Genomic DNA, 23645 nt, shown 5'->3' with positions numbered 1-23645 from the left:
TCCGTCATAGGATCTCAATACCGGGGAAAAATGCTTCCATTTTGTCCCCATTCATTGTCAATGGGGACAAAACATAACTGAACAGAACGGAGTGCTCCAAAATGCATACCGTTACGTTTGGTTATGTTCCCATACCGGAGAGCAAACCGCAGCATGCTGCGGTTTTCTTTCCATCATGGGAAGCAGAGTAAGATGAATCCGGCATGACCACAATGCAAGTCAATAGGGACAGATCCGTTTTCTCTGCCACAATCTGCCACAATAGAAAACTGATCCATCCCCCATTGACTTTCAGTGGAGTTCATGACGGACCTGTGATCGCTATGTTACAGATAATACAACTGGATCCGTTCATAACGGATGCTGATGGTTGTATTATCAGTGATTTAAGCATTTTTGCTGAACCCTGCCGGGTGTGAAAGTAGCCTAAAAGAAAACAATTAGGCAGGATAAAGTTGTCATTGGCAGTAGATTAATTTAAAAGGGAACTAAACCCTGAAAAAACATAAATCATACACATAGATTTAATCCATAGCACACACACAGCTATGACTACAAGGTGCACCCCTCTGCTGTCATAAGAAGTTTAGGACAGAACAAGAACTTTTTCTATCCCCACTCTGTGCCATTTTCAGCTAAAGAACTGCTAGGTGAACATGCCTGACATCACACATACATACACACACATGCATACACACATACACATATACACACAGATACACAAACATATACACACACATACATATACATACATACACACACATACATACACACACATACATATACACACATACATATACACACATACATATACATACATACATATACACACATACATACACACACATACATACATACATACATACACACATACACATACATACACACACACACACATACATACACACACTCTTACATACACACTCTTACATACACACTCATACATACACACAAACACAGATACACACATACACACATACATACACACATACATACACACACACATACACACACATACATACACATACACACACATACATACATACACTCATACATACATACACACACATACAGTCGTGACCAAAAGTTTTGAGAATTACATAAATATTGGAAATTGGAAAAGTTGCTGCTTAAGTTTTTATAATAGCAATTTGCATATACTCCAGAATGTTATAAAGAGTGATCAGATGAATTGCATAGTCCTTCTTTGCCATGAAAATTAACTTAATCCCAAAAAAAACTTTCCACTGCATTTCATTGCTGTCATTAAAGGACCTGCTGAGATCATTTCAGTAATCGTCCTGTTAACTCAGGTGAGAATGTTGACTAGCACGAGGCTGGAGATCATTATGTCAGGTTGAATGGGTTAAAATGGCAGACTTGACATGTTAAAAGGAGGGTGATGCTTGAAATCATTGTTCTTCCATTGTTAACCATGGTGACCTGCAAAGAAACGCGTGCAGCCATCATTGCGTTGCATAAAAATGGCTTCACAGGCAAGGATATTGTGGCTACTAAGATTGCACCTCAATCAACAATTTATAGGATCATCAAGAACTTCAAGAAAAGAGGTTCAATTCTGGTTAAGAAGGCTTCAGGGCGTCCAAGAAAGTCCAGCAAGCGCCAGGATCGTCTCTTAAAGAGGATTCAGCTGCGGGATCGGAGTGCCACCAGTGCAGAGCTTGCTCAGGAATGGCAGCAGGCAGGTGTGAGCGCATCTGCACGCACAGTGAGGCAAAGACTTTTGGAAGATGGCCTGGTGTCAAGAAGGGCAGCAAAGAAGCCACTTCTCTCCAAAAAAAACATCAGGGACAGATTGACCAAGGGAGTGGGCTCACTCACAATTTTGCCCAAAAACACAGCCATGAATAAAGAATGGTACCAAAACACCCTCCAACAGCAACTTCTTCCAACAATCCAACAACAGTTTGGTGAAGAACAATGCATTTTCCAGCACGATGGAGCACCGTGCCATAAGGCAAAAGTGACAATTAAGTGGCTCGGGGATCAAAACTTTGACGTTTTGGGTCCATGGCCTGGAAACTCCCGAGATCTTAATCCCATTGAGAACTTGTGGTCAATCCTCAAGAGGCGGGTGGACAAACAAAAACCTATTAATTCTGACAAACTCCAAGAAGTGATTATGAAAGAATGGGTTGCTATCAGTCAGGAATTGGCCTAGAAGTTGATTGAGAGCATGCCCAGTCGAATTGCAGAGGTCCTGAAAAAGTAGGGCCAACACTGCAAATACTGACTCTTTGCATAAATGTCATGTAATTGTCGATAAAAGCCTTTGAAACGTATGAAGTGCGTGTAATTATATTTCACTACATCACAGAAACAACTGAAACAAAGATCTAAAAGCAGTTTAGCAGCAAACTTTGTGAAAACTAATATTTTTGTCATTCTCAAAACTTTTGGCCACGACTGTACACACATACACACACACATACACATACATATACACATACATACACATACACACATACACATACATACACACACATACACACATACACACACACATACACACATACACACACATACGGAACAGGAAGTTCAGGAAATGGGTGGGGCTTAATCAGCCGCACTGAAATGTAAGCCGATGAATCTGCCTGCACTGCCACAGCCACTTTCTCTCCCACTCCCCTGAGATCTATCACTTGCCTCTCAGCCTTTTCAACTTGCTTATTCCATCCCAGCCAATTTAATTTCACGCCATTTACCCATTGACACAGAGTGAAGCAAAGCTTAGAAGTGCTGAAGGACCTGTAAGGACCTGTGTGATGTCACAATTTGAGCGGAGCTCCTGTGCTGTGTGTGAGAGGTTATTGTTTCCATCTAATTTGTCAAATACTAGGAGTTGTAGTTCTTTCCTTATACTCACTGCCTACAATGTCCTCTGATAGCCTATAATAACATCCTAGATATTCTGGGAGTTGTAGTTCTTTTCTTTTATAACTCTATCCCTGTAATGTCCACTGTCGCCCCATAATAAGTCTGAACATGCTGGTAGTTGTAGTTTTCTCCTCTTATACCCCTCTCACTATAATGTTCCCAGATGCCCCATAATAACAGCCTTACACGCCTTAGTAAGAGCGACTATCACTAAAAGAAAGATGTAATAGATTTCTGACAGATATTCTGGCTTTAGTTCAGGATCTGTGGGTGTAAACTCTATGTGCGGATAAATGACAAAGGCTGATGCACAGCGCAACGATTATTAACAGAATACTGTGCGGATTCAGTTGTTCATGTAACAGATTGTGAAATTTTCCAACATTTCCAAGTGTAGATGACATTATTTCATTTGTGCTAGTTGCCTGTGAGCATAGCTTCATATCCATAATTAGTACTTTTGTTCCTAATGGGTAATCAAGGCAACCATTTTTACTTTTTAATTTTCCCAGTGCTTACAAAAGCAAAACTGAAGCAACTTGGCATTGGGTTTTAATTAAAAAAAATCCTATTAGTTTTTTTGACACCTCCTATGCAGACTTATGTGTTTCCACAGGAACAAACTATCAACAACCCCTGAGTTATCTGATTCTGCCCTTAAAATCCTTTCCACATGATCCCTAATGTCCCTAGCACACGTACAGTAGGTGAGTAAGAAATAAGTGTAACTGCAGGATCAGACTACTCAGGGTTTGTTTGTTGTCTGTTACCATGACGACACATAGGTCTGCACTGCACCTGTAGAAGGAAAGCAATAGGACATTTAGGACACATTTTTATTAACTCTATTAAATTGTTGATAATGATTCTTGCATGTTAACCTTCGGCCGAATGCTGATATTTGGCAATTTTGAACTTGTGAACGGCCTTACTAGTGTACAATATCATATGCTATTTGTTTTAGTTTAAAATAATTTTATTACAGAAAAACAAAGTTCTAACCCTTAATAGATGAAAATATTGTCCCCACACAGAGGGAATGGCTATAATGTTAAACTATATAATCGTAGGGAGGGGTACGGGTCACAGATACCATTTGCACATAATTATACACAGAAAGGCTGAATTCAACTTTTTAAAATCAATTTATTCACAGGAACAATCAAACCTTAAAATAATAGTCCATGTTGGGCGCAAAGGAGGAGAGCCATAGTTGTCAAACCATCAAAAACAGTTCCTTGGCGTCTGGAAAAATAGCAGTAAGCCTCTGAAAATCATTATTTTATTTGTATGGGCCACTACTATATTAAAGATAATATCTGGATTACACCATTGAAAAGTAATATGTTGCCAGTAGTATAAACTCTATCAGTTTGAGTTGAACATTAGGTCAGTTTTTGGTCTACTGCCTAAGGGGCATATTCTTAAAGGTCTGCAGAAGGAAATACCAAGAATCTCCTGAATTAAAGTGGTCTTCCAGGGGTGTAATACTGATTACCTATCCTTAGGAAAGGTCGTTAATATCAGATCGATGGCGCATGACTACCGGCGTCCCCCACAGATCAGCTGTTTGAATGGACAGGCACCGAACAACAGCACAGCCCTATACACTGAGAACTGTATGGTGGGGGAGCTAGGAGTCGGACCCCCTCCACTCTGATGACCTATCCTAAGTATACAGAAAGTCATCAATATTACAGTCACAGAAAACCCCTCAGGCTAGTAATTTGAGTCCAAATCGAGCTACTACAGAGCATAATACCAAATGTGGCATTTTGAGACCAGCAATTGACCATCCTTGCAAGCAATTGGGCGCAACACTTCGCCAGGCTAGGGATGCCTGACAACTACCTCTGCATAGAGTATCACAACAGGAAAACCAGATTTGTAATGGTTGGGCTCCAGCATCCTCCTCTCATCTTATCATAAGAGGCTTGGAATAGGGCTTAGGCTACTTTCACACTAGCGTTCGGAGCGGATCCGTCTGATGTTTTATCAGACGGATCCGCTCCGATAATGCAGACGTTTGCATCCGTTCAGAACGGATGCGTCTGCATTAAAACTTAGAAAATTTTCTAAGTCTGAAAGTAGCCTGAGTGGATCCGTTCAGACTTTACATTGAAAGTCAATGGGGAACGGATCCACTTGAAGATTGAGCCATATAGTGTCATCTTCAAGCGGATCCGTCCCCATTGACTTACATTGTAAGTGTGGACGGATCCGCTCGCCTCCGCACGGCCAGGCGGACACCCGAACGCTGCAAGCAGCGTTCAGGTGTCCGCTCACTGAGCGGAGCGGAGGCTGAACGCTGGCAGGCGGATGCATTCTCAGTGGATCCGCCTCCATTGAGAATGCATTGGGGCCAGACGGATGCGTTCGAGGCCGCTCGTGAGCCCCTTCAAACGGTGCGCACGAGCGGACACCCGAACGCTAGTGTGAAAGTAGCCTTAAAGGGGTATTCTCATCGTATTCATTAATGTCTGATAGATGTGGGTCTCATCTTTGGGACTTACACCCATCTCCAAGACAGATTTCCCCTGACCTCCATCATGCCTGGTGTCATGGCCGTGGTTGAGAATGGACAGGTGGTCTTGCAGCTGTGTCTCTCTCCATTTATTCCATGGGGCCCCCATTCTGGAGAGATGGAGCCTGCATCAATCACACATTTATAGCATGTCCTGTGTCTATGCCAAAAATGTCTAAGATGAGAATAGCCTTTAAAAGGATTACAAATTATGGAAATGATCCTGACCCTGCTCAGAGAATATAAGGCCAACCTTTCAAAGGTTGTGTAATGTGCGTGGCATTTAGATGGTCATAAATAGAGGTGGGACGAATCAAATTTTTTTTTAATCCGAATCCGAAAAGGTTCTCAATATATCGAATCTTTCAAATCTGGAATCCTAGGAATCCTGTACATAAGAATTGTGTAAACGGTGTAAGAAACAAAGTGATCCAAACACTTATGGGGGGGGGATGTGTGGATGACACTGCTATAGGGGGGATCTGTGGATGGCACTGTTATGGGGGGGATCTGTGGATGGCACTGTTATGGGGGGGATCTGTGGATGGCACTGTTATGGGAGGGATTTGTGGATGGCACTGTTATGGGGGGATCTGTGGATGGCACTGTTATGGGGGGGATCTGTGGATGGCACTGTTATGGGAGGGATTTGTGGATGGCACTGTTATGGGGGGATCTGTGGATGGCACTGTTATAGGGGGGATCTGTGGATGGCACTGTTATGGGGGGGATCTGTGGATGGCACTTTTATGGGGGGATCTGTGGATGGCACTGTTATGGAGGATCTCTTGATGGCACTCTTATGGGGATCTCTGGATGGCACTGTGATGGGGGGGATCTGTGGATGACACATATATAGCATCTTATGCTATGTGCCATCCACAGATCCCCCCCATAACAGTGTCCCTGCAGTTTGAATGACCCGCAATACTGGAGCTGGGGGCCGGCATCTGGATTAGGAATGACAGCGGGGACCGGTGCAGTCCTTGTATTCTAATGCACCGGCCCCGCTCACTGTAGTATAATCTTATCTAACCTGCATTGTTAAGATATAATAATCATGCATGTGTAATCCATCTATATTACTTATAACATTAAGTTCCGTAGCAGAGAGGAGGGAGAAGGCAGGCCGAGAGGGCTGGCGGGGCGTCACTCACTACGTCACACGCCCATGCAGCCTGCATCATTCATAAAGTGGGCGGCGCAGGCGCATGACGTAGTAAGTGACGCGCCGCCCGCCCTCCCGGCCTGCCTCCTCCCTCCTCTCTGCTACGGAACTTTATGTTGTAAGTAATACAGCTGGATTACACATAATTATTATATCTTAACACTGCAGGTTAGATAAGATTATGCTACAGTGATCGGGGCCGGTGCATTAGAATACAGGGACTGCACCGGTCCCTGCTGTCATTCCTAATCCAGATGCCAGCCCCAAGCCCCTCCTCCTTCTGTCGATACACCCGCCCACCGCGCTGAGCGGCATGGTGGCGGCCATGTATCATTAAGTTATATCGCGTCGCGGGATTCATCGGATTCGAATTTTACTAAATACGTCGGGATTTGAGTCCACGAATCCAACAAGATTCGAGGGATTCGTGGATTCAACGGATTCGTCGTCCCACCTCTAGTCATAAACTAATATTAATCAGCCATGGTGCAGTGCTTTGCTTTGAATGTGAGAAAAGCCTATAGTAAACCAATGTTCTGCATCTAAAAATGTTATTTTCCCGCCAACTTGGTACTTGTCAGGATCATTCCCTTCTGCTGTACATCCTTCAATACCTACTATATGGCAAATACCATAAAAAGCTTCCTCACTGGTACTGAGGGAATAAAATGCCGTGATGGAAGGAGGAGGGCAGTTGAATAACAGAATTGTAGAGTTTAATGGGTCCCCAGGCTACAAGAACTGAAGGGATAGTCAGGAAAGAGTGATTCCCGTAACATTCCTCAATCCTTTGTGGTATACAAAGAAAATATAATAATTTACATGGTGGAGCATGTCTGTTACAACCGAGACCCAGGAGGAAAAACATCCCCAGTTTTATTTTACGGGAATAGGTAATAATATGTCTGCTAGCAGCTGAAGACTTCCTCACACCTCGGCTGTCAGAGGGGCTGGTAAAAGGCTGCTTTTCAACACTATACAGCCCGTTCTGGTCGTACGTTTTACGAAATCTAAGCTGAAGGAGGTTGCATAGGGAGAAGCAAGATATTGTAAACTGTAACTCAAACCCGATCATTTACCTGTCTGTTGTTGTAGAAGGAAAGAATTCTAGCATTCAGGGAACCCCCCCCCGACATCCGCATGGAATAAGGGTAGGTGAACAACAAGACCCTCCGCGTATCCCACGGCAGAGACAGCTGTGCCGTGGTTACTGCTCTAGCTTAAGCTCAATTAAATGGAACTAAACAGCGAGCTCCCGCGACCTGTACAAAACAGCACATCAAAAACACTCGTCCACATGAACTGCAGCGTGGCCTCCGATTGAAAACTTCAATATCAGATCAGTGGGGATAGAACCGTCCCCCCAATCAGTTGACAATGGCGGAAACGTACCAGGGAACAGAGCTGGAAGCAGAAAGCTCCGTCCACTGTGTAGTGGCCACGCTGGGGTACTGCAGCTCACCTCCTGTTCAAGGGAATTAAAATGAATCAACAAAAAGCTGATCAGTGGGGGTGCCGGGTGTTTCATCCCCACCTATCTGATACTGATGACCTACCCTGAGGATAGCTCATCAATATGTAAAATCTCTTTAAAAATGCTTTTTCCTTAAACTGGTAATTTGCCAACACTGGCATATACTCATGGCAGTACACCATTATATACTCTCAGCACCAGCACAGAAAAATGAATCATTACACTAATCCCATTCAAATCATGGGGCTGCCCATATAATATACTGGTTTTCTGGGTCCTCCGAAGCAATAGCTCTGGATAATATCTAAGGGGCTTGATCAGAGACCCTCTCTATTAAAGGGGTTGTCCGGGTTCAGAGCTGAACCCAGACTTATTCCCTTCTCTCCCCACTCAGCTCCTCTAACATGAGCACCGGAGTCTTTCACGCTCCGATGCTCTCCCTTGCCTGTTTAGGTGACCTCTGCCTAGCAGTGTTTCTGATGATGTCACCGGCTCTGATCGGCGGGCTTTAGTGCTGCCCTAGCTGTTTTACAGGTTAGGGCAGCACTAAAGCCCACCGATCAGTGCGGGTGACGTCCCCGGGGTCACTGATAGGCAGAAGCCTCCGCCTAGCTTACCCTATGGAGAGCCCGGAACATCACCAGATCTCCATAGAAAGCTCTTGCCCAGTGCGATTCAGCCCAGGGCAAGGGAGAGCATTGGAGAATGAAATGCTCCGATGCTCATATCAGGAGGGCTACCTGGATGAAAACGAGGATATGTCCGGGTTCAGCTCTGAAGGCGGACAACCCCTTTAAGTCAAAGTTCTAGAACAGAGTATTTCAGAAAGTCAGAATAACCCTTTAAATATTTAAAAAAAATGTATTCTTCTTTCCAGCATCAGTCTCGTCTATGGGATGTGTCTTGTATGATACAGTAGCTGCAATACCAGACACAAACCATGAATAAGAGTGGCACTATTTTTGCATTCAAAAAAGCTTGCCTTTCTGTCTGATCTAATCCTATACAAACCCTTTATTTGCACCATACATTTAGAAGAATACATCCTATAGGGCCTTGGAATGATACAGTATTACTAGGGTCATACAATTCATAATTCACACTTTGTCTTCATTATCTTTCAGTAGACAATAACATTTTAGTTTGGAGGCGGAAATGACATTCAGTCGTTTTCTAGATAAAGAATAATAATGTCTCTAGATTGCCAATCTGAATAATGCAGATGTGAAGAACATTACACTAGCACCCTCTATTGGCAGCAATGTGTAATTTACTGATACCCAACCTGTTAAATCTTGGATTTTGTGGCAGTGCTGTTATTCTATTCTACATATTATTTTTACATATTTTACGTATTAGATCATATTATATTTTATTATATTAGCTTATTCAAATGCATTACATTTCTCATAGATCATAGAAAGACCTGTGTGCTATGCTAAAAAAATATAAAATATCATGTGTTTTATTGAATCATTTGTTCTTTTGTATTGTTTGGTTTTACTACTGTTTAGACTACTAGAAATTGACATTTATCAGCCCAGGGGCAGAGACCACTTTTGGCTCTTTAAAGAAGGACAAGTGATACCACTGTGCATGGCATTTGTGACATCACCAAGACAAAAAACAATGGGAAGCAATTCATTTTCTTAGGCTGGATTTACAGTTTTAGTGACGTTTTCGCACCTGCAGATATTAGCTGGAAGATTATGGAAATTCTGAAATGCAGAACACACGTGAATTTTTTAAAAAATTTTTTACTAGTGCCTTTTTTTTATCTGTGGCAATTTTTGTATCCCTGGTGTTTTTTTTTTTTTTAAGCAAAGCATTTTGAAGCAATGCCATATTTTCTGGCATTTTTTTTTCTCCTCTATAGGGAAAAAAACTGCCTAAAAACATCATCCACACATTTGTTTTGAACAAATAAAATGCCATAAAAACAAATGCAATATAAAAGAAAAATGTAAATGGCAAAAGATAAAAAAAAATGCCAGAGCAAATTTGTGTGTGTTGAGCCCCTAGGCAAAATGCACAGCAAGAACCAATCATGTATGATACCTTTCATGAATGCAAATATATTTGTATATTGACTTCTGAGCAGTATTGGGGTACTTTCACACTAGCGTTTTTGTTTCCCGGTATTGAGTTCCGCCACAGGAGCTCAATACCGGAAAAGAACTGATCAGTTTTATCCCCATGCATTCTGAATGGAGAGAAATCCGTTCAGTTTGCATCAGGATGTCTTCAGTTCAGTCACTGAACGGCGTTTTGGACGCAGGAAATACCGCAGCATGCCGCGGTATTATCTCCGTCCAAAATTCCTGATCAGATAGGATCAAATAGAAACAGATCCATTTGTCCTATGACAAACGGAGAGACGGATCTGTTCTTGCAATGCATTTCTGAGATGGATCCGCATCCGGATCCGTCTACAAATCCTGTCTGTTTGCATGCAGATTGCCTGATCCGACAGGCGACGGAACTGCTTGCCGGATCACTCTGCCGCAAGTGTGAAAGTAATCTTAGGCTGGTGTCAGGCTGTTTTTGTTTTTTTGCTTTTTTTAGTTGTTTTGTGGTTTATAGCACTTTTTTCCCCACAAGGTGTTTTCTGCAGCATTTTTTACACATAAAACGCCAGCTCCAGGGCAAAAGGCTTTTTTTGACATTTGAGATGCACTTTTGACATTTGAGATGCGCTTTTCGGTCAATGGCATTTTTAAATCACAGCATGATCTGGATATGGTGTTTTTTAATCTCTTTTTCTGGTATTTTTGTCCTATAAACATCCATTATTTTTTTATTTTATTTTTGTCTGCATGAAGCAAAGCAAAAGGAAATGTGTGTAGCATTTTTAATGCCGTTTTTGCCTGCTGTTTTTTTTTATAATGTATTTTCTAGTATTACTGTTCTAAAGAGGAAGCGATGTCAGAGGGTATACATGCTTTCCTACATAGAAATGCCAGCCATGCTAAAATCATGCCATTAAAAATGCTAGGTGCTTTGACAAAAACACAAGAAAACACAAGTCAGGCATTATTGGATGTCTTTTTTTGGGCCATAACAAAAACATAGTGTGGAAGCATACTTAGACAGATCATTTTTTTGCTGGTTTCCAATGTATGCAGCAAAATATGCAAAGAGGTATCTCCCTGAAAATATGTATCTCGCTTCCAGAAGGTGGCACCAGAGAGATGGTTCTCTTCCCCTAGGAGATACCTCTTTGCATACATTTTTCCCAAGGAGCATTGCCAATAAAGCTGGCCATACATTTGAGATAATGATCGGCTGCATCGTGGCTGATCAGTCATCCATTGGGATAGTTCATACGAATGATCCCACCAACTAAACTGCCCGACCAGGGAGTCATTTTTTTAAAATAAAAACAGACTCCCTGGTGCTTGAGCAAAATGGCAAGTGATTGGCTAAAATTAGCCGATCACACCATCAACATGCGGTTTCGGCCGATGAATGGCCAAAGTTTTCCAGTATTGTGAAAAACGTTTATGCTAGCTTTCTTAAGGCATTGCACTCTATACAGATGAGGGGTGCACTCTGAAACAGCTGTCTGCGGATGGATATTTGAGTTGGCTATTTTTCCTTATTGTGTCCCAAGGCTTGTTAAAAAAAAAAGTTGAGCTTTGATAAGGAGCCACTTTCAGAAGTTGGCGCTAGTGAGATAGTTATTTTGCTGTGACAGATTCCTCTTTACACATTTGAGCTTTGCAATGTACTATATTTGTTTTACCAATTCCTCTACAGACCCCATCTCTCCCCTCTGCTGCTATGGTGCCTTCAGGAATATTTGAAGTCCATAATAACAACAACATGGTTCGGTGACCACAATGGCCAATCACTGACTGCATCAATGACATTGACCATTGTGACATCTCCACTGGAACCAGCAATTGGCCGCTGCAGTCAACTGATGTGTTTTCCCTATCCATTACAGGCTATGTCTGGCATTGTAGGTCAGCCACATGGACAAGAGTGTCATTGCTCCTGGAAGAGAGAAGCCATGTTTTTCTAGTCCAGAACAACCATTTTAAAGGGATTCTCTAGGATTTTTAAATAATTTGCCTACCCACAGGATAGATCATTGATACAAGTTCAGCGGAGCTCCGACGTCCTTTAGTCCAGTACCTGAAATAGGCCTTGGAACTATCCATGGTGCAGTAGATGGACCAGGTTACTGCAGAGGTGCTTCCGATCACTTCAATGGAAGCAGCGCTGCAGTAACCAACTTTTTCCGCTATGTAAGGCCTCATGCACACAACCATATTGGGGGCCCAAAAGATGCAGACAACGCGCTGTGAGCTGTCTGCATCCACTTGTCCATTCCTTGGCCCTGCAAAAGAGATAGAGCATGTCCTAATCTTGTCCGTTTTGTGGACAAGGATGGGACATTTCCACAGGAGCAAAAAAGGGAATGGTGGAATGCACATGGCGGGGATCTGTGTTTTGTGGACTGCAAAACGGATACGTCATTTGCATGACACCTAATGGACAAAGCTGTAGTTCTGACACTGGAGCTGTTCCTGAACAGCTGATAGGCGGGGGTGTCGGATCTCCACCAATCGGATATTGATGGACTACCCTGGTCCCTGACAATAGGTCATCCATATAGAAATCCTGGTAAACCCCTTTAAAGCTCCTTTGCACATCATGTTGAGAAGATCTGTCATTTTCGATGAGAAGGAAGATTGGATCAAGGCCGGAGGGAGAATGGAAACATTCCTTATTACTTCCTTAGCAAATGTTCCTCTTCTCCCTTGTGCTGTGATCCGATCCTACTTTTTATGTAAAAGGCTGTATTATTGTATACAGCATATTTTATGAACCCGATTCATCATTCCCTACTCCTGCACACCATCTAACACAAGGATACGAGGAGTGCAATAACTCAGCATGGAGAAATTCCCTGTGACGACTCAGCCTACGTGACGGCATGTTAAAGCCCAGAGCAGGTGCTTCTCTCTTAGGAAGTTGAAGGCCCAATGTAAAGTAATTTACAATATGTGACCGTTACACACCATATGCGTTTGCTATGACTGATCCCAGCAAGATCTCATCCAGGGCAGGGCAAGCAATGAGGTATATATGACAGCTGAGCACAATGCAGCACATTCCACCCATCAGACCTGCAGCACACAGGCATTCCAGAGCTCCATCTCCAGGGAGAAGTCAGACTTCAAGTGTGAACATTCCTCATGTCATGGATGATTAACACCTCCAGGGAAAGTCGGCCCCTCTATGTGCAAAACAGGTTGCAAACCTGTGGGCTGATGTTGCTTTTTAGATTCATATAGATAACCATTTATCACAGCAGCCATCACATACCGCAGATACACGTAAAGCTGTATGGGACTGTGGTAAGATCATCACTGTAAAGATAAACGCCATTTACAGGAACCAAATCAAAAGATCAAATGGCGAGATCTGTTTTTACCATTTATCTGGTTTATGTGTCCGGGGGCAGGGGGTACATTCCCCACATGTCTGATATGCCTGTTATCTGAGCAATTGAACCTGAAATTGCTGTCAGTGTGCTCATTTACTTGGATTGATATAGATAAAATGGTAGAAGTACTGTATTATATAGTGACTTTGTGTTTTATTAGTGACCAGTGATGGTCAGTTCGCGGTGTTCGCCAGCGAACACATGCGGGCTGCCATCTTGACTCCCCCGTCCGGCGATGCACAGGTAAGCCCTTACCTGTGCCTGTGCCGATCTTAAATCAAATGTGGTCACCGGGAGCAGGCAGTTCCGAGAACAGCCGCCGGGGGCCTTCATCGGGCTGTTCTCGGAACTGCCTGCTCCCTTTGACCGTATTTGATTTCAGACCGGCTCCCGGCACAGGTAAGGGCTTACCTGTGCATCGCCGGACGGGTGAGTCAAGATGGCAGCCCGCCTGTGTTCGCTGGCGAACACTGCGTACTGAACATCACTGTTAGTGACACCAATCAAGATAAAGAAACCTCCATAACATCACCATCAGTGACTTTTATAGGCGCTAAATAATAATAATAATAATTAGAGATGAGCGAAATTCATATTTTGAAATTCGTTCACGCTTCGTTTGGTGGTAAAAGCAGAACTGCGTTACGGATTCCGTTACCACGGACCATGATGCAGTTCTATGACGGAATGCCTTTAGAGGCATTCCGTTATTCATTCCGTCATAATAGAAGTCTATGGGCTGCATAGCGGATCCGTCCCGTTTCCGTACATGCCTTCTTGTGGAAAACTGCATGGCTTCCCAAAAAAACGCCATAAAAACGCATGCACTAAAGTGCACTAGTTGCATCACATTATTATTATTATTATCGGCATGGTGGGGCTTTTGTGTAACTTTGGGTTGAAATAATGCAAATATTGATATAAATCATCAAATGATGTAAAAGTTTTCATTTGTCAGTGAAGAAGCTATTGTCAGATTACATACAGAATGCAAGGGGAGCTGAGACTACAAATCTGTCAGATGTGTGGACTGGGAATGTTAGAAGAGAGCGCTTTCGGCAACAACAAAGTCCCTTTCTATGCGCTCACTGTACTACTGGGGATTAGAACGGGGTCAGTATCCCATGACAGCACCTGCACAGTTATAAGCTAATATCCTGCATTAATCATATTCCATCTGAGTTTTAAAAGCAAATAAATAGCTGTGCGTGTCCTCTGACCCCTACTACAGAGAAGCCTGCACTTTATCTTCATGGCAAGCTAATCTTCCTCTCTGCAAGACAAAAAATATGATCAAGCATCCTGCAGCTGAAGTAAGAAGGCCAAGCCTAGGAATAAAATGCGTATTTCCAGGGAAGAAGGAGCAGTAAGTGAGGCCGGCAATCCAGTGTCTAGTTCAATTAAAGACGAACCAGAATAATCATATTTGATTCATAACATGTTGCCCAAGAATTTTAAATACTCATTAGGCCTCTTTTACACGGGCGTCGCGTGTCAGGGCCGGACAAGATGCGGGTGCGTTGCGGGAAAATGCGCGATATTTCCGTGCGAGTGCAAAGCGTTTCAATGCATTTGCACGCACGTGAGAAAAATCGGCATGTTTGGTACCCAGACCCGAACTTCTTCACAGAAGTTCGGGGATCGGTGTTGTGTAGATTTTATTATTTTTCCTTATAACATGGTTATAAGGGAAAATAATAGCATTCTTAATACAGAATGCTTAGTAAAATGTCCATTGAGGGGTTAAAAATAATAAACAAATTTAACTCACCCCATCCACTTGATCGCATAGCGGATCTCCACTTCTTTCTACTTTCTTCAGGACCTGGCTAAAAGACCTTTGATGATGTCACTGCGCTCATCACTGCACTCATCACATGGTCTATCATCATGGTGATTTTGGGAGTACATATAATAACTGGTATACATACATAATACAGACAATTGCACTAAGCACGAGTTACACGAGAACAAGACGAGTTACAAACTGGTACAGTAGGAGAGAGGGCTCTGCCTGTGAGGGCTTACAATCATCAAGGTATGGGAGAAGGACACAGTAGGAGAGGGTGAAGCTGGTCATTGCAGTATAGAGGCAGCAGGGTCACTAGTTGTAGGCTTGTCTGAAGAGGTGGGTTTTAGGTTTATTTTGAAGGATTCCACTGTAGGGGTGAGTCTGATATGTTGGGGTAGAAAGTTCAAGAGTGTGGGGGATGCACAGGAGAAATCTTGGAGGCGATTGTGGGAAGAGATGATAAGAGAGAAGGAGGTCTTGTGAGGATCGGAGATTGCGTGTGGGGATGTATCGGGAAAGTAGCTCAGAGATGTAGGGAGGCGACAGGTTGTGGACAGCCTTGTATGTATTTGTTAGTATTTTGAACTGAATTCGCTGGGCAATGGGGAGCCATTGAAGGGATTGGCAGAGGGCAGAGGCAGAGGAATAACAGGGTGAGAGTTGGATTAGTCGGGCAGCAGAGTTGAGGATAGATTAGAGGGGTGCGAGAGTGCTAGATGGAAGGCCACAGAGGAGGATGTTGCAGTATTCTAGGCGGGAGATGATGAGGACATGTACAAGCATTTTCGCAGACTCAAAGTTGAGGAAACTGCGGATGTGAGAGATGTTTTTGAGTTGAAGGCGGCAGGTAGTGGAAAGGGCTTGGATGTGCGGTCTGAAGGAGAGGGCATAATCCAAGTTTAAGTTTTAGAAAGCGAGAGGAGAAGAAGGAGGATATGGAAGATAGGCATTGTGGAATTTGTGTGTCGTCAGCATAAAAGTGATACTGTAAGCCATGGGACTCTATTAACTGCCCCAAGACGAAAGTGTAGATAGAGAAGAGTAGGGGTCCTAGGACACCAACAGAGAGATAATGAGACGAGGAGGAGGAGGTGGTGTGAGAGTGGGAGATGCTAAATGTCTGCTCCGTGAGGTATGATGTGATCCAGGAGAGGGCCAGGTCAATGATGCCAAGAGATAAGAGAGTTTGTTACAGAAGGGAGTGGTCGACAGTGTGAAAGGCAGAGGACTGGTCAAGGAGAAGGAGGACACAGTAATGTTTTTTGTTTTTGGCTGTTAGTAGGTCGTTGGTGACTTTGGTGAGGGCAGTCTCAGTTGAGTGGTGGGGTCGGAAGCCAGATTGTAGCCAGTCAAAGAGCGGGCAGGAGGAGAGATGAGAGGTCAGTTCAGAATGGGTATGTTGCTCAAGTAGCTTTGAGGCATATGGAAGAAGTGATATGGGGCGATAACTGGACAAGGAAGATGGGTCAAGTGAAGGCTTTTTGAGGATGGGTGTAATGGTAGCATGTTTAAATCCAGAGGGTCAGGTTGATGTACCAGTGTTGTCTGTTGATTTTTCGGGTTTTGTTGTGTGCGAGGAGGGCAACAGTGTCCAGAGCTGTACTTATTGTGGTGTTATTTAGGGTGGTGGCAGTATCTGGGTCTTGGAGGGAACAAATGGTAGAAAGTGGCAGAAGAGAGTCAAAGAGCAAGCGTAAGTCAAGATGTTTAAGGTTCCTGTGGGGGTGTGTTAGTGTGTGGACCGGGGGAGCAGCAGAAGAGATCAGTAAAGAGAAGGTGAGTAGGTTGTGGTCAGATAGGGGGAGAGGCGAATTGGAAAGGTTTGATAGGGAGCAGAGGCAGGTAAAGATAAGATCCAGAGTGTGACCATCTCTGTGGGTGGGAGCAGAAGACCACTGTGAGAGGCCAAAGGAGGAAGAGAGTGATAGGAGTTTAGAGGCAGCTGAGTGGCAGGTGTCAATAGGGATGTTGAATTCACCCATGATAATAGTGGGGATGTCGGCAGAAAGAAAGTGTAGGAGTCAGGTGTTAAAGTGGTCAAGAAAGATGGTCGCTGGGCCTGGGGGGTGGTAAATGATAGCTACTTGGAGGTTAGAGGGAGAGTAGATGCGAACAGAGTGTACTTCAAATGAAGTGAGTGTAATAGAGGGTGGCAGTGGAGTTGGGCTGTAGGAGCAGGTGTCTGATAGGAGAAGACCAACTCCTCCACCATGTTTGCTACCGGGGCAGGGAGAGTGAGTGAAATGAAATCCGCTATAAGAGGTGTCAGAGGGTGTCATCCATATTTCTGTGAGACCAAGAAAGGAAAGTTTTTGAGAGATGAAGAGGTCATGAATGTAGGACAGTTTGTTACAGACAGAGCGTGCGTTCCATAATGCTCCTGCAAGAGGAACCAAAAGAGCAGGGGTCAGAGGAATGGTTATTAGGTTGAAGGGGTTGCAGAAATTTGTAGAAGGAGATTTGTAGTAGGAGGTAGAGGTGATAGTGGGGATCTGCTGAGGGGGACCTGGATTTGGAGAGATATCACCAGCAATAAGAAAAAGCCGAGAAAGTGTTAGTAGGTGAGAATAAGAGAGGGCATGAGGTATCTGTGTGTGTTTGGGAAGGAAGTGTTTTACGTTGCCAAACAGGTTTGTGCAAGCGGTCAGATGAGAAGGTAAGATGGAGGGAGAGATGAATAGTTCCTATGCTGGGTGAATGGATGTGGGGGTATTTTAGGAGGTTTTAGAAAAGTGGGTAGAGTAAGATGAAAGATTGAAACATGGTTTGCATTTACTATTTCTGTAATTACCTTTGGTCCCCTTCTGGTGCAATTCTGGTATAATTCTGTATGTGCACTTAAAAAGTTGCACTTGAAAGATGTTGTATTGAAAAGACCAACGTCTGAAAGACCTAAGGACTTAGAGTTATACCACTCAGTGTTCAATCAAGTGTGAACAAGAGGTGAGGGGGCTACATTTGGCCTAATAAAGGGAGGACCAGATACAAGGCTGAAATAGTCAATGTAACCAAATACTCAATAAATCCAGCAGGAAAAGAAACATTAATAGTTCAATGCAGACATACCAGAGGATGAGAAGGAAAGATGAGGGGTGTGGACAATATCAGACTCTGGAAAAGTTGGGTGCAGCAGTTAGGTTCAAAGCTCAATGTTTTGGTAATCTGAATTTTATGTGATGGATCAGAACACAATAGTCTAAGTTGGTGAAGTGAAATGAGAAAAATATATAAATAAAACTATTGTTTAGAAATAGAAAACAGAAAATTGGCATGTGCATATGTATTCACCCCCTTTGTTAGGAAGCCCATAAAAAGCTCTGGTGCAACCAATTACCTTCAGAAGTCACATAATTAGTGAAATGATGTCCACCTGTGTGCAATCTAAGTGTCATTACATGATCTGTCATTACAGATACACTCCTTTTTTGAAAGGCCCCAGAGGCTGAAACACCTAAGCAAGAGGCATCACTAACCAAACACTGCCATGAAGACCAAGGAACTCTCCAAACAAGTAAGGGACAATGTTGTTGAGAAGTACAAGTCAGGGTTAGGTTATAAAACAATATCCAAATCTTTGATAATCCCCAGGAGCACCATCAAATCTATCATAACCAAATGGAAAGAACATGGCACAACAGCAAACCTGCTAGAGATGGCCGCCCACCAAAACTCACGGACTGGGCAAGGAGGGCATTAATCAGAGAGGCAGCACAGAGACCTAAGGTAACCCTGGAGGAGCTGCAGAGTTCCACAGCAGAGACTGGAGTATCTGTACATAGGACGACAATAAGCCGTACGCTCCATAGAGTTGGGCTTTATGGCAGAGTGGCCAGAAGAAAGCCATTACTTTCAGCAAAAAACAAAAAGGCACGTTGTGAGTTTGCGAAAAGGCATGTGGGAGACTCCCAAAATGTATGGAGGAAGGTGCTCTGGTCTGATGAGACTAAAATTGAACTTTTCAGCCAAAGAAAATGCTATGTCTGGCGCAAACCAAATACATCACATCACCCAAAGAACACCATCCCCACAGTGAAACATGGTTGTGGCAGCATCATGCTGTGGGGATGTTTTTCAGCAGCCAGGACTGGGAAACTGGTCAGAGTTGAGGGAAGGATGGATGGTGCTAAATACAGGGATATTCGTGAGCAAAACCTGTACCACTCTGTGCGTGATTTGAGGCTAAGACGGAGGTTCACCTTCCAGCAGGACAATGACCCCAAACACACTGCTAAAGCAACACTTGAGTGGTTTAAGGGGAAACATGTAAATGTGTTGGAATGGCCTAGTCAAAGGCCAGATCTCAATGCAATAGAAAATCTGTAGTCAGACTTAAAGATTGCTGTTCACAAGCGCAAACCATCCAACTTGAAGGAGCTGGAGCAGTTTTGCAAGGAGGAATGGGCAAAAATCCCAGTGGTAAGATGTGGCAAGGTCATAGAGACTTATCCAAAGCGACTTGGAGCTGTGATTGCCACAAAAAGTGGCTCTACAAAGTATTGACTTTAGGGGGGTGAATAGTTATGCACATTGACTTTTTCAGTTATTTTGTCCTATTTGTTGTTTGATTCACAATAAAAATTAAAAAAATCTTCAAATTTGTGGGCATGTTCTGTAAATTAAATGATGCAAATCCTCAAACAATCCATGTTATTTCCAGGTTGTGAGGCACCAAAACACAAAAAAAGTAAAGGGGAGTGAATACTTTTGAAAGGCACTGTACGATTTTTTTTTTTTTTAATGCCTTATTTTGCAAAAAATTATTTTATGTTTTTCAAACCAGCCCTTGGATTTAAATACTTTTGTAATTGCACGTGATTAAAAATTTTGTATAGCCACGAGTTATGCAATAAATTGTATCTGGGTGAGTGACCACTCAGGGGTCACTTAGCTCTCCTGGATGAACATCTTCTGGATAAGACGGTTGGCACACATCAAGAAGCCACTCCAATATAGATTCGGGTGCAAATTGGGCCAAACCAGCTTTATTATCTCTTGTCACAGCAAGGATACCCAGCAAATCTGAGGCAGGTCGTCTACACTTCACTTTGGGGCACTTATAATAAGACCAGTGTTTTAGACGGTCTCAATAAAGCCCTAAGCCGGCAGTGGATCCGCCAAAGTTATGAAGAGGTGCAGGCCTACAATAACTTTAGCGCATCCAGTGCCAGTTCTAAATGTAAGACAGCTTCCTAGTAGGGTTGAGCGAACCCAAACTGCAAAGTTCGGGTTCGTACCGAACTTTGCTAATTCGGGTACCCGGACCCGAACCCGAACTTTTTCACTGAAGTTTGGGTTCGGGTTTGGTGTTCAGGTGATTTTATTACTTTCCGTTATAACATGGTTATAACTGAAAATAATAGCATTCTTAAGATAGAATGCTAAATAAAATGGCCTTTGAGTCCCATAATCTAAGTTCCCTATCAGTATGTCTTTGGAGTGTAGGAGGAAACCAGAGTAAACCCACACAAACACAGTGAGAACATACAAACTCCATGCAGATGTTGTTCTTGGTTGGATTTGAACCTAGGACCCCAGTGCTGCAAAGCACCAGTGCTAACCACTAAGCCACCGTGCTGCCCATATCAAGTATAATCTGTTTTAAATCCAAGTAATACACCCTTAGTGGGGAGTGATTAGCTCCAAATCTTTGGGAACCACTATTGCAATAAAAGCATGGTCCCACCAGAGGATCCTCTAGTGGGACCATGCAGCAGCTGCATCCTTATCACTACAAACCCTTGTAATCTCCCTTCTCGTGATGTCATATAGTGATGAGCGGCAGGGGCAATATTTGAATTTGCGATATTTCGCAAATATTTTGTAGAATATTCGTCATATATTTGTGAATTCGCAAATTCGAGATGATATTTTTGATTGCGAAAATCAGCAATGTATTATTCCTGTAATAAGTGCGAAATATCGGTGTGGGGTAGGCAACTTTTCTATTGGTTGCTAGGGATGTTGTTAAGCTTTGACAAAGCCTTCTCATTGGCCCACAAGCTAGAAGAAAGGAGGGATGATCACCTGATGTGTACTGTGTTAAAAAAATATATATATATTCGTCATTACGAATATATAGCACTATATTTTAAATATTCGTGAATTCTCGAAGTGCCGATATTCGCCCAAAAAATTTGCTTTTTGATATTCGCGCTCAACACTAATGTCCTACCATATTCTCCACCGAAAGCTCTGTACTGTTCTGAAAGCCATCTATTTACTGCTCATTGTTCATATTCTGCGGCTCTGTTCACAGTGTGGAAAAAATAGGAGTACCCGCAGGAAACCTACAGAAACAAGTGGAAGCCATGCAAACACTACAGATGTATCCCCTGGACAGACTTCCACCTTGGACCCCCAGTACAGTGTGACTCACTGAGCGATCGTTCTGTCTGCATTATACATGGGACAATGTACCTCCTAGAAGGTTTTTTACCTTTCTCGGACACTCTTGCCACTTTTCCGAAAAAGCAGGCGGGGCGTAGGCGGGAGAAGGCAGATCTTGGGCAGGACCTCCATGGCCCTACTCATTTAACATGTGCCCCAGAAAACTGGCTGTACGTTACACCAGAAACCTACTCCAGCAACCGGCTACTGGATGGAGTAGATTTCTGTCCTGGTGCACAGTCAAACTGTCATGCGCCAAATTTATTAAGAACCATGTGCCTGGTAATAATTGTGGCGCATCTCACATCAGCGCTGGCCAAATCAAGAGCAACGTGCACAACAGCGATCTTGATAAATGTGTGGAACCACCCTATAGGCCAGGGGTGGCCAACCTGCGGCTCTCCAGCTGTTTCAAAACGACAACTCCCAGCATGCCCAGACAGCCTACAGCAGGGCATGCTGGGAATTGTAGTTTTACAACAGCTGGAGAGCCGCAGGTTGGCCATCCCTGCTAAAGGCTTTCACTGTGCTTAATATAAAGATACACATTAAAAATGTATTACACAAAAAATAACCATTGTTTCAAATGCAGATTTAGCAAATTCTAACTGGATTCTAATGTGTTAAATGTCCAAATAAAGTTAAAGTTTGCTACATCTGTACATTTAATTACCATATCGCAAAGGCTACCCGAAATTTATTTCAAACTACTGCCAACTTTGATGCTCAGTTCCGAGTCTTTGTTGTGAATGTCGATCTCCTGTTTCTCCAGTAGGGGGAGGTATAGCCCGCACTGCAGATTTCTTGAGTTACATTTAAAACCATATCAAAACAAGAGTAAATATTTCAACTCTGAAGGAGAATTTTTCTGAATCGATTAAACATGGACAGATCACATTAACCCTTTTGGGCTTGGTTTATAAAAAAGAAACACAATTGCTATAAAAGCACAGGCATTTTGAAAGTGAGTTCAGAGATAACAAGGACCTCCTTGAAATCTGTCCAAACAGTATAGTAGTTTAGGACCGCATTCATGGTGATAGATTCTCTTTCAATAGTTTATTTTTTTTAAAGGAAAATACTAAAATAAATCATAGAAAATCAGCATCTCTGCCTCAGTGTATAAAGTAGAATAAGAGAAGAAAAGCGCAGGTGATATTCAGGACAAAGATTCATAATGGGATCCAGACAGGCAAATCATAGTGAGGCCTCATGCACACGGCCGTTGCCCAGCCGTGCCCGTATTTCACCCCGCAAACAGCGGGTCTGCAATATGCGGGCACCGGCAACGTGCTCACTGAATCACCGCATTACATTTTTTTACCCACCCGTTTGGCGTTCTCCAAAATACCATTATTATTATAAAGCACAGAAATTTTTCGTACCTCTAGAAGTGTTTACAGTGTGAAAAGTGACTCCGGGCTCAGATCTAGTGCCTCTTCTGTCCATCGTAATGTGCTGCTGTTTGTACATATCATTTAGCTTCGGTTGGGATTTTGACCAATGTTCACATCTAACGTGCTGCCAAATGGAGAAGTGAAGAAAGGTCATAGAAAGAGCTAAAAATAAATGGAAGAAGTTGGAGAAGAGGCGCAGGAAAGGTGTTATATGTTCTGCTTCTAAAAAGCCGCACAGAAAAATAATTACGTTCTCGCCCTCCTTCCACTTCACTTGATAATGACCCTATATTTAGAAGGAAATGATGAGCGTATTTGAAGTAAATGGTTAGGGTTATGCAATATGCAGGCTGTGACTAAACTGGGAAAGTGCGTTATAACATTGTTAATGCCGGATTATCGCATGCTATAAAAATTGCTTTCTTTATCTGAAAATGCAATAAAAAGAAGTTTAACGAGTTCAACTGAAAAGGCGTGTTTTTTATTACATGAGTCTTTGAAAGCCATGACTTTTTTTTTTCTGTTCGGTTATGTGTATTTTTGTGAC

The 23645-nt window shown here is 43.0% G+C and overlaps 1 protein-coding gene across 2 annotated transcripts in view; it reads right to left on the bottom strand.

The window, feature by feature from the left end:
* The window catches only part of HDAC9 (histone deacetylase 9), a 557952-nt gene extending 534760 nt beyond the window's left edge, over positions 1-23192 (bottom strand). The window contains exon 1 of one of the 2 annotated variants that reach the window (XM_040433685.1): positions 23087-23192. In XM_040433685.1, coding sequence (XP_040289619.1) covers positions 23087-23174 — 88 coding nt within the window. In that variant the 5' untranslated portion in view covers positions 23175-23192. The remainder of the gene's footprint in view (positions 1-23086) is intronic. The other variant, XM_040433683.1, reaches the window with a different exon arrangement.
* Between the last annotated feature and the right edge of the window lie 453 nt (positions 23193-23645).

This window comes from Bufo bufo, chromosome 5, assembly GCF_905171765.1.
Source record: "Bufo bufo chromosome 5, aBufBuf1.1, whole genome shotgun sequence".
In the NCBI taxonomy this organism is placed as follows: Eukaryota; Metazoa; Chordata; class Amphibia; order Anura; family Bufonidae; genus Bufo; species Bufo bufo.
Note: the sequence above shows the minus strand (reverse complement) of the source record. Positions and strands in the feature narration are given on the sequence as shown.